The sequence below is a fragment of the Colobus angolensis genome, unplaced genomic scaffold (genome assembly GCF_000951035.1).
Source record: "Colobus angolensis palliatus isolate OR3802 unplaced genomic scaffold, Cang.pa_1.0 Scaffold6, whole genome shotgun sequence".
NCBI classification, from domain to species: domain Eukaryota; kingdom Metazoa; phylum Chordata; class Mammalia; order Primates; family Cercopithecidae; genus Colobus; species Colobus angolensis.
The window spans coordinates 21,574,091-21,586,376 of NW_012119598.1; the positions used below are offsets into that span (position 1 = coordinate 21,574,091).

At 38.0% G+C, this 12,286-nt stretch overlaps 1 protein-coding gene across 2 annotated transcripts in view; it reads left to right on the forward strand.

Moving 5' to 3' along the window:
* CDKAL1 (CDK5 regulatory subunit associated protein 1-like 1) overlaps positions 1-12,286 on the forward strand; it is a 715,588-nt gene that overhangs the window by 9,788 nt on the left and 693,514 nt on the right. Inside the window, exons 3-4 of one of the 2 annotated variants that reach the window (XM_011962766.1) lie at positions 2,073-2,250; positions 4,322-4,434. In XM_011962766.1, coding sequence (XP_011818156.1) covers positions 2,078-2,250; positions 4,322-4,434 — 286 coding nt within the window. In that variant the 5' untranslated portion in view covers positions 2,073-2,077. The remainder of the gene's footprint in view (positions 1-2,072; positions 2,251-4,321; positions 4,435-12,286) is intronic. The other variant, XM_011962767.1, reaches the window with a different exon arrangement.

Consider the following 12,286-nt stretch of genomic DNA (forward strand, 5'->3'; position numbering starts at 1 on the left):
GCCAGGCTGGTCTTGAACTCCTGACCTCAAGTGATCCACCCGTCTCAGCCTCCCAGAGTGCTGGGATTACAGGTGTGAGCCACCGCGCCTGGCGTATGTTTTACATTTCAGTCTATGATCCATTTTGAATTAATTTTTGTATAAGGTGCAAGACTTAGGTCAAGGTTCAGTTTTTGCCAATAAAAGTCCACTTGCTCCAGTATGAATTGTTTAAAAAGCAATCTTCCCTTCATTTAATTGGTTTTGTGAAATATTTGTGTAGGTCTGTTTCTGGGTTTATTGTTATGTTCCATTGATCTATATTTCTATCCCTCTGCCGATACTACTATCTCAATTATAGCTATCTAATAAGTCTTAAAATTGGGCAGACCAGTTCTTCTTACTTTACTCTTCTCAAAATCGTTTTAAATATATTAGTTTCTGTACATTTCCATGTAAAATTTAGGACAGTCTTGTCTATACCTACAAAAAAATCTTTCTGAGATTTTGATAGGGATTATTTTAAACTTGTGTGTCAATTTGGTCTCCACTGACACTGCAGAACTTCATCACTGGTTGGGTGGTTGGTTTGAATGTCCAGGATCCCTCCGGGGCCTTTTCGGATTCTACACTAGTGGAGTGTGTTAGGGTGCTTGATTGTAGGTGGAAGTCAGAGCTCCCCACTTGTCCTTTGTAGTGTGCCTGGGGGTGGGATTACAGTTTTTTTGGGCTGTGTGTGTTTGTGTTTGGCTGGAGTAGAATGATCATTATCTAAAACTTTTCTGTCTTCCTAGGCTGCCCTTTGTATAGTTCTTTAAAGAGAAAGCAGGCTTTTATTGGGGGATTTTATTGTTGGCATCTGTTGCCATTTCTGATTGCTGGGATCTTCAGTTCCATGTGTGAGCTGTAGGAGGTCAAAGGAAACCCAAGGAACTCATCATCATATTCTTTGGGTCCTGAGGTTCGTAGCCAGTCTGCCTTCTTCTGTCTACCTTTCCGAGTCTTCTTATGCTTGTTTTATATATAATGTCCTGAGTTTTATTTGTATTTTGCTGGCAGGGCAGGGAAAAATGTGCTCATCTTCTTGCAAGCTGTGTCCACATTTTCTTTTTTTAATTATAAAAATTTTGATGATTTAGAAAAGTCGTATAGGATAATGAACATGAACTTACCTATTTTCTAGTTTTAAGAGTTGTAAATTCTTTTTACTATGTCTTAATCTATTTTTTCTTTTTTTTTTTTTTGAGATGGAGTTTCGCTCTGTTGCCCAGGCTGGAGTGCAAGGGTGTACTCTTGACTCACTGCATCCTCTGCCTCCTGGGTTCCAGCGATTCTCCTTCCTCAGCCTCCTGAGTAGCTGAAACTACAGGTGTACACCATCATGCCCACCTAAATTGTGTACTTTTAAAAGAGATGGGGTTTCACCATGTTGGCCAGGCTGGTCTCAAACTCCTGACCTCAGGTGATACACCAGCCTCGGCCTCCCAAAGTGCTGGGATTACAGGCATAAGCCACCGTGCCCAGCCAGTCTATTTTTTTCTGAGGTCCTTTTAAAGTAAATTATAGACATAATGACATTTCACTTTTAAATAGTCAGTATGCATCTCTAAAAAATAAAATTTTTGAATATAAGGACAATACTTTCTATCGAATGATTTATAGTAACATCTTCTTAGTATCTAATATCCAGCTCATATTCTGATGTCCCTAGTTTTTCCCAAAATTTCTTAGAGCTTGACGGACAAAGAAAGATACAATCAAGAACATGAATTGCCTTTAGTTGTTAGGCTCTTAGGAATCGGAAACAGTTCCTCTCCTACGTGACATTGATTTGTTGAAGAAATAGTTCCTGTTGAACCTTGGAATGTCCCATTGTCATTAGGGTTTTATCTGATTGTTTCCTTGTGTTTCTTTTTTCAGTGTACCCAAGGTAGTACTTCATCCCTGTGTTTCTTTATCTCTTGTATTTCCTATAAATTTGAAGTTAGATCCAAAGGCTTGATTGATTCAAATATGGTGAGAATATTTCATAAATGATGCTACGCTAAGCAGATTTTCATAAGTTGATTTTATTTATAACTTTTATGTGGTAGAGAATATGCCTTCTGCATCCTGTGATACACTACTGGGTGACATAGAAGATATTGTATCTCACGAAGATTCAAAACCACAAGATAGGCATTTTGTAAGAAAGGATGTTGTCCCGAAGGTACGAAGGCGAAACACCCAAAAATATTTGCAAGAGGAAGAAAACAGTCCACCAAGTGACAGGTAAGCTTTTTTCCTTGAAATTATATTCATTTTCTTTTTTTTCTTTTTTGAGACTGAGTCTTGCTTTGGCGCCCAGGCTGGAGTGCAGTGGTGTGATCTCGATTCACTGCAACCTCCGCCTCCCGGGTTCAAGCGATTCTCCTGCCTCTGCCTCCCTAGTGGCTGGGATTACAGGCACACACCACCATGCCCAGCTATTTTTTGTATTTTTAGTAGAGAGAGGGTTTCACCATATTGGCCAGGCTGGTCTTAAACTCCTGATCTCAGATGATCCGCCCATCTCGGCCTCCCAAAGTGCTGGGATTACTGGCGTGAGCCACTGAGCATGGCCGAAATTATATTCATTTTCATTCCAGGGAGAAGCTGACACTACTGGTCTGTGTGATTATATATAATGTCTCTTCATTAGACTATTTGAATTTTTGATAGGAAATACAAGTTGAGTATCACTTATCTGAAATGCTTGAGACTAGAAGTGTTTCAGATATCACATTTTTTTTGGACTTCGGAATATTTGTATTATATACTTTCCAGTTGAGTATTCCTAATCCAAACATCTGAAATGCTCCAGTGAGCATCCTTTGAATATTATTTTGGTGCTCAAAAAGTTTCAGATTTTAGAGCATTGTGGATTTTGAATTTTTGAATTAAAGAAACTCAACCTGTATGTAGATTTTTTTTTATTTGAATGATTTGAAATCTGGCAAGGTAATTGGTTAAAAAGAAATGAGATGTCAAATTGGATGTTCCTAGAAGATAGCTTGGGGCAATAGGAATCTCTTTGATATTACTGTAGTTGATATGTAAGTCTGTGTTACTTCCAAATAAAATTTTTACTGGAGTTTGTGATTCTTATGAGACAATAGTATTTTGGACATTTGAATTTTCTTAGCTGATTTTCAAATACCTATGGATCAGGTAAAGGCAGTGGGCACAAATAAATTATTGCCCTATTTACACTATTATAGTAGATCTCTAGTCCGTGAAATTTTGATACAACCTAACCAGAAAGGATAATCTAATTATATGGTTTTAATAAGCCTATATCTGTTTATCTAGTAAACTGCTGAAATTTATAATCTACTTATTTTGTTGGGAAACTAAGCTTTTAAGTTCTTTGAATTTAACATTTGCTTATATTTTAATGACTGAAGTTTATAAAATTTGTCCTTAATGTGTCCTTAAGGTAATTTCTATTTACTTATACATTATTAGAGTAATCCAAGTTGAAAGCCCCCCCTTTTTTTTTCCTAAAAATACTACCTTTTTTTTTAGAACTCTGATTTTATAGAGTGCTTTTAATAATGCCTTAGGATGACGATTTTTAACTTTGATTAAGTTATTTATATCTATAAGTTTTAAGGAAGCTAAAGATTGCAACTAGTATATAGGAGTTTGTAAACAGACATACTTTTCTTTATTTGCCGTTGCTGCTGGAACCACTTTCTTTCCTATTGTTATTTTTATGTACCTTTCTAGGAGTTGAACTTAGTAAGTTAGTGTATGAATTCAAAATACAACTCAGAGAAAAAGATAATTTTTATGTAGAGTCTTCTTAGAATTGTGTGGTTATTTTATCTTGATTTTAGACTTTTGATATAACAGCAGATTTTGAGTTAAGTTAGTGCATTTAATGAATAGCTCTTGAATGGATTGTAGTGAGTTTGTTTTTTATGTAATATATGTTAAAATCACCTAGTGGTTTTTATTTTAAAAATTACTCAGTGAGGCTGGGCGTAGTGGTGGCTCACACCTGTAATTCCAGCACTTTGAGAAACAAGGTGGGAAGATCACTTGAGCTCAGGAGTTCAAGATCAGCCTGGACAGCATAGTGGGACACTGTCTCTACAAAAAATAAAAAAATTAACAGGTGTGTTGGTGCATGCCTATAGTCCCAGCTACTTAGGAGGCTGAGATGGGAGGATCCCTTAAGTCTGGGAGGTTGAGGTTGCAGTGAGCTGTGGTCACACAGCTGCACTGCAGCCTGGGCAACAGTGCAAGACCCTGGATCAAAAAACAAAGAAATCACTCAGTGAAACTTACTTTTTTTTTTTTATTGATTCCTTAACAGCACTATTCCAGGCATACAGAAAATTTGGATACGAACATGGGGTTGTTCTCATAATAATTCAGATGGAGAATATATGGCTGGACAGCTAGCTGCTTATGGCTATAAAATTACAGGTAATGAGATCTATAATATATTTTATTGATAAATTTTTCAGAATTAAGTTTTTTAGAGATAAATATTTTAGCTTAGCAGTTAAAGGATATTTTAGCATGACAATGATTTTTAAGGTGAAACACTGATAGCTATTACACATTGTATAGATAACCATGGATGTCATATTTAAAAAAAACTTTTTAATTTGAAATAAGTTTAGACTTTCGGAAAAGTAGTAAAATTACAGAGTTCACATATGCCCATCACCAAGCTTCCCCTGATACTAGCATCTTACATAGTTGTAATATCATTAATAAACCAGGAAATTAACCTCAGTGCATTTCTGTGATCTAAACTGTAGATCATATTTGAATTTTACCAGTTTTCCCATTAACTTCCTTTTTCTGTGCAAGATCTAATCTTGGGTCCCACCTTACATGTAGTTTCATGTCCCCTTAGTTTCCTCCAATCTGTGACAGTTTCTTAATTTTTTTCTTGTCTTCTGTGACCTTGACACTTCTGAAGAAAACATTACCTTGATATTTCTGATGAAAATGATTATTATGTAGAATGTCCTTCAACTTGAATTTGTCTTTTTCTCATGATTAGAATGAGGTTCTGGATTTTTGGCAAGGAGAGCACAGAAATGATACTATGTTTTTCTCAGTGCGTCATATCTGGGTCATGATGTCAGTGTGTCTTATACTGGTACACTAACCCATGTCTGCTAGGTTTCTCTCCAGTATAGTAACTGTTTTTCTCATTACAGCTAATAAATATCCTATTTCTCCTCAACCTTTGGCCTGTTAATTTTGGTATCTACTGGTGGATCTTGTCTGCAACAGTTATTACTGTGGTGTTTACTTAATGGTGATTTTCTGCTATGTTATTTTCTTTACATTTTTATTTATTTATTTATTTATTTATTTATTTATTTTGAGATGGGGTCTCTCTTTTCTCCAGTCTGGAGTGCAGTGGCACGATCTCAGCTCACTGCATCCTCTGCCTCTGGGGTTCAAGCGATTCTTCTGCCTCAGGCTCCCGAGTAGCTGGAATTACAGGCACCCGCCACCACGCCTGGCTAACTTTTGTATTTTCAGTAGAGATGGGGTTTCACCATGTTGGCCAGGCTGGTCTCGAACTCCTGAGCTCAAGTGATCCACTTGCCTCGGCCTTCCAAAGTGTTGGGATTACAGGCGTGAGCCACCATGCCCAGCCTCCTCTTTACATTTATTAATTGGAGTTTTTCTCTAAGGAAGAGTTGTCCATTCTTCTCCATCTTAATTAATTAATTTATTAATTATTATTTTTTTGAGACAGAGTCTTACTTTGTTGTCCAGGCTGGAGTGCAGTGTGGTGATCTCGGCTCACTGTAACCTCTGCCTCCTGGGTTCAAGGGATTTTCCTGACTCAGCCTTCCAAGTACCTGGGATTACAGGCATGTGCCACCACACCAGGCTAATTTTTTGTATTTTTTGGAGATGGAATTTCACCATGGTAGCCAGGCTGGTCTCGACCTCCTGATCTCAGGTGATTTACCTGCCTCGGCCTCCCAAAGTCTTGGGATTACAGGCGTGAGCCACCGCGCCCACCCATCTTAGTTATTTCTATCAGTACAGACTCATGGATATTTATTTTATCCTGTGGATATAGTCTGATACTATCATTATGTATTATGTTGCCTGTTGTTCCAATGTTGGCCTAGGACCTTGTTCGGGCTGGCTCCTGTGTCTTTTCAGCATGTCCCCATCTTTTTTTTTGAGCACTTCTTTATTTCCTGGAACTACACAATGTTCTAATCTCTCCTTATATTTTCCCTTCCCCAGCCTTGGAAGCAACCAATTTTCCAAGGAGTTCCGATTTTTTTCATTAAGAGAATGGCATTTAGAAAAGGGGATCTGGGCAGTCAATATGCTTGCTCATTGCCACCGTGAGGTGTCGCTGCTGTGAGGTCCTCTTGGGGGATAGAGTAGGAATTATGTATGTATAGTAACCCACACATAAGCACACATCTGTAGCTGTTTCTGTATCTGTCTGTTATGTGTACTAAATGAGACTATAATTAGAATGCTTTGTGACAGGCACTGACCTGGTGCTTTATGTATGTTATGTTGCTTAGTCCCTGGGTAGGAGGAAATATTGGCACCCCTACTTTACAGTTGAGAAAGGAGAGGTTGTGTCTTTTTTTTCTGAGACAAAGTCTTGCTCTGTCATCCAGGCTGGAGTGCAGTGGCGCAATCTTGGCTCATTGCAAGCTCTGCCTCACGGGTTCAAGGGATTCTTCTGGCTCAGCCTCCAGAGTAGCTGGGACTACAGGTGCCTGCCACCACGTGTGGCTAATTTTTTGTATTTTTAGTAGAGACGGAGTTTCACCATGTTAGCCAGGATGGTCTCAATCTCCTGACCGGGTGATCCTCCTGCCTTGGCCTCCCAAAGTGCTAGGATTACAGGCGTGAGCCACCGCATCCGGCCTAAAATATCTTATGTTATTGATTTTGTATTTTTTTATAATGTATTCTTTAGTTGGCAAAATGAGTCTTAGTATTTCTGCCCTTTAAGTTAAAAATACTCAAAATATGCTTTCAGAATTACTTCCCTATATTCATTAGTAATTTTTAGTATAATTTAGCCTGGGCTTGCCTTACCATATTCTGATCGTGTAGTTTGAGTGTTGAGAAAATAGAATTTATTTATTGATTTATATTTATTTATTTTTGAGATGGGCCTTACTATGTTTGCCCAGGCTGGCCCCAAGCTCCGGGGCTCAAGTGGTCCTTCTACCTCAGCCTTCCTAGTAGCTGGGACTGTAGTCGTGTGCTTGGCTAAGAAAATACCCTCAGAAAAAAAAGTAAAATAAAACTTAAAAAAGGCTAGGTGTGTTGACTCATGCCTGCTTCAACCCCAGCACTTTGGAGGCCGAGGTGAGAGGGTGGGAGGGTCACTTGAGCCCAGGAGTTTAAGACTAGTGTTGGCAACATAGTGAGACCCTGGCCCTGCAAAAATATTTAAAAAGTAGCCAGGCGTGTTGGTCTTCACCTCGTAGTCCCAGCTAGTTGAGAGGATGACGTGGTAGCATCGCTTGAACCTGAGAGGTAGAGGCTGCAGTGAGCTGTGATCGTGCACTGCACTTCAGCCTGGGCAACAGAGCAAGATCCTATCTCAAAAAAAAAAAAAGTCCCTAAGATAGTTTCCTAAAACATTAAGGAAAATCAGATATTAACTTTTTCTATGTTACATTAAATATTTAATACATTTTAATTAAATTTTAATTCATTAGCAGTATGTGTTTGGTGTTGTAACAGTACTCGTCTGTATAAAATAACAGTCCTGGTATGTTTATACAAGAATATTAGGTTTTATATACACCTAATTTTGTTTCTTATTTGGGAATAGTTAAAAAGAGAAAATAAGGAAGTAATTACTTGAATGTGAAAATGTTACTTTTATATATTGTATTATATATATTTGTATTAATTTTATAAACTATTGATTGTTCCTACTTTAGAAATCCATAGTTGTTAATTCCAGCCTGGCTTGCATGCAGCAGACTGTGGGGAATACGTTCTTCATTAGTCTAGGTGCTATAAGCCCAGGAAATATAAACAGAATTAGCTTTGATAAGACATTTGAGAAGGAAATCTCTACAGGTTTTATATTTAAAGATTTGACATGAATGACTTCTGGATTACCTATGCCAGTAGTCACTTTCATTACTATGGAATAATGAGACTTTATAAAGTTTATTATGGCTTACTTATTGATAATGTTTTTGTTAGTCAAATGGAAACCTAAAATATTAAATGTATAATATAAAATAGGTATGAAATATAGATTATGTATAATATATATAGAGATTATTGAAAACAATGCAGATAAATTTTATCAAAATTAGTTCTCAGTAGTCATAGATATTTTTACTATTTGGGGAAGAAAGATTATGTGGATATATATTTGAAATTGCCGCTTTTAAATATGCAAATTCAGGATATAATTATTCTGTATTAAAACTTCATAAGGCCAGGTGTGGTGGCTCATGCCCATAATCCCAGCACTTGAGAGGCTGAAGGGGGACAGATCACCTGAGATCAGGAGTTTGAGATCATCCTGGCTAACATGGCAAAACCCCATCTCTACTAAAAATACAGAAATTAGCCAGGTGTGGTGGCACATGCCTGTAATCCCAGCTACTTGGGAGGCTGAGGCAGGAGAATTGCTTGAACCCGGGAGGCAGAGGTTGCCATGAGCTGAGATTGCCCCAGTGCATTCCAGCCTGGGTGACAGAGTGAGACTCTGTCTCAAAAAACAAACAAAAACAACAACTTCATAAAGCGAACTGTCAGAGCAGTTCGCTGTTGTTCATTGCCTCTTTTCAAACTCTTTTTTATTTTGAAGAAAAAGGTGGCTCATAACTTTTTTGTGACGTAGTCTCACTCTGCCGCCCAGGCCAGAGGGCAGTAGCATCATCTTGGCTCACTGCAACCTCTGCCTTCTGGGTTCGAGTGATTCTCCTGCCTCAGCCTCCTGAGTAGCTGGGATCACAGCTGTGATCCCAGTGTGTGGTACCATGGCTGACTAATTTTTGTATTTTTAGTAGCGATGGGGTTTTGCCATGTTGGCCAGACTGGTCTCTAACTCCTGGCCTCAAGTAATCTGCCTGCTTTGGCCTCCCAAAGTGCTGGGATTACAGGCATGAGCCACTGTGTTCAGCCAGCTTTTAAATAAACTATTACAAAATCGTGCCTGCTTGTCTCTCATTCAAGGAATAAAACCTACTGAGGAGAAATGAAGTTAGCCCCTAAAACTCAGAACAATTACTTGTATTGTGGGTATATGGATGTGTGATACCATTAGATTAGTATCTTGGGAAGCAGTTAAACTTTCCTGTGAGCACCATGGCTTTTTAAAGAAATGAATGTGTTCTCCAAGTAGGCAGTTTTTATAGATTAAACTTTTTTTTTCCAGTAATAATTATTGTTTTTGTATTATTTCTTTGGGAGATGTTGGTAAATGATTTTCAGTGTCCTCATTGGTGGCAAATCTTCATATCTTGAGAATACATTTAGTATTAGAAAATGGCCACAGGTCATGTGAGGCCAAATCTGGTGAATAAGATATGTGCTATGATGTTGAACAATGCTGTTTTAGTTGAAAATAAATTTTGTTTAAGTGATTCTAAAGACAGTTCTAAAAGAGTTCTGAAAGCGTAGCTGTGATTCTTACACTTTTTGGATCTCTTCAGCACCTCACAATTCTTACACAATCTTGTTAAAGAATTCGTAACCACTCCCTAGCCCAATAGTGGAATAAAGGTATATAGGCTTCCAAGGTGACTGCTTTTGGAACAGTCCTCATTTAGATACAGCTGTGTTAGATACAGCTGTGTTATGTTTAGTTTGCAGCCACACCTGGTGTGAATGAATATTGTATGTGCTTTTTGGTTAGTTGGAAAAAAAAGTCCATCCAAAGACCATTGACTGAGGCTGTAGTTCATAAACACTCAAGAATAATGGTGTTATGTGTATGAAATATTTGTGGACATGCTTACCTAAGTCAGAATAGAGTGTTTAGCCTGGATGCCCACATTTTCAGAACAGTTATTTAAAAATTGCTGAGCAGTTAACATTCTTGATAGTTTCTTTGTATATTTGTATATAGTTTATTCATTTGGCAAACATTCTGTGAACATGATAACGTGTTATCGAGTAGAGTGTTAAAGAGATGTGAAGATATGAAAATGAACTAGCCATGGATTCCAGCAGACAAGAAGTTTATTCTTTTTTGGCATAGGAAAGGCCTTCATATTCTATGTTAAATCCTGGAAGTTGTTTTAGAAAATGCTTAGTCTCATAATATATTCTTTCACTTTTTGTAATGTCGAAGGTAGGACCTGCTTTATTTTTTTATTTTTATTTATTTTATTTTTATTATTTATTTATTTATTTATTTATTTATTTATTTTCATTATTTTCCTAGATGGAGTCTCACTCTATTGCCCAGGCTGGAGTGCAGTGGCGCGATCTCGGCTCACTGCAACCTCTGCCTCCTGAGTTCAAGCAATTCTTCTGCCTCAACCTCCTGAGTAGCTGGGATTACAGGCATGCACTACCGTGCCCAGCTAATTTTTGAATTTTTAGTAGAGACGGAGTTTCACCATGTTGGTCAGGCTGGTCTCAAACTCCTTACCTCATAATCTACCCACCTTGGCCTCCCAAAGTGCTGGGATTACAGGCATGAGCCACCGTGCCCAGCCAGAGTTTTAAAATATGTAACCCTTATTAGAAGACTTTCTCCTTTTTTTCTGGAGGGAAGAGGGGGGTATGTATCCCACTGCAGTCTCTACCACAGGAACATGCTCCATTTGTTAATTTCAGCGCTGAGTTGGGATTTGAAAGTAAGCTGTTTCTTGGCTGGGCGTGGTGGCTCATGCCTATAATCTCTGTACTTTAGGCGGCCTAGGCAGGTGGATCTCCTGAGGTCAGGAGCTCGAGACCAGCCTGGCCAACATGGTGAAACCCTGTCTCTACTAAAAATACAAAAATTAGCCTGGTATGATAGAGCATGCTTGTAATCCCAGCTACTAGGGAGGCTGAGGCAGGAGAAGAACCTGGGGGACAGAGGCTGCACTCCAGCTTGGGCAACAAGACCGAAACTTCATCTCAAAAAAAAAAAAAAAAAAAAGAAGAAAGTAAGCTGTTTCTTCAGTTGTAGATAGTGTCAGCAGAGTGCTACCTGGTCCATTCCTACCTCCTTAATCATAAGTATAAAGTCATTGACCCAGTGGAACCTCAATAGGATATTTTTGGAACTTCTAGTGGAATTCAATGAAAGAATCATCAACTAATATAGGCTGTTATACTTTCTACACATAACTCTTTAATCTAGCTTTCTTGCTCCTTTACCATCACCATGATTATTCACATTTATATAGTGTCTTACAGTTTGTAACATATCTTTAGATCTGCTAATTTTATATAGCTTGTACCTGAAGATAAAGGAAGAACAAAATGTTAACTTAGGCCTTACAAAAATTATTTAAAAACATCCTGACATAGGCCAGGCGTGGTGGCTCACACCTGTAATCCCAGCACTTTGGGATGCTGAGGTGGGCAGATCATGAGATCAGGAGATCAAGACCATCCTGGCTAACATGGTGAAACCCTGTCTCTACTAAAACTACAAAAAAAATTAGCCGGGCCTGGTGGCGGGTGCCTGTAGTCCCAGCTACTCAGGAGGCTGAGGCAGGAGAATGGCGTGAACCAGGGAGGCGGAGCTTGCAGTGAGCTGAGATCGCACCACTGTACTCCAGCCTGGGCAACAGAACAAGTCTCCATCTCAAAAAAAAAAAAATAAATAAAAAAAAAAATAAAAAAATCCTGGCATTAAGATTTCTGACTTAAAATTATATGTATAAGTAATAAGTATTTACAGTGTTTAGTTATATATTGAATAGAACTTTTAAAAAATGTAACCCAGGGTTTTCTTGCCAAAATTCTTTATTCTCTAGCCAAAGATGATGTCTGTTGTTAATATCTTAAGGTTCTGAAGTCCATCTGGAATTATAGTGCAAGTAAATTGTAGTCTGATCATGTGCAGTATCTGTAATGCAAGGTATGACCGTCAGCTTATAGATGTAGTTGAATCTTAGCATTATTCTAGGGCTTGGAAGTTAAACATAGAATTATACACAAAGAAACAAAACCTTTCGTACATTAAAATATAAACTATTTCTGCTGATCTGTAAAATGTCCTTGTGGATATTTTCAGATAATTTTCCAAGCTTTTACTATATATATATATGTATGTTTTATGTACTGCAGAACTGTAGTCTCAAGATCGTTATTTAAAAGTACATCCTTAACATGTCTGGGCACG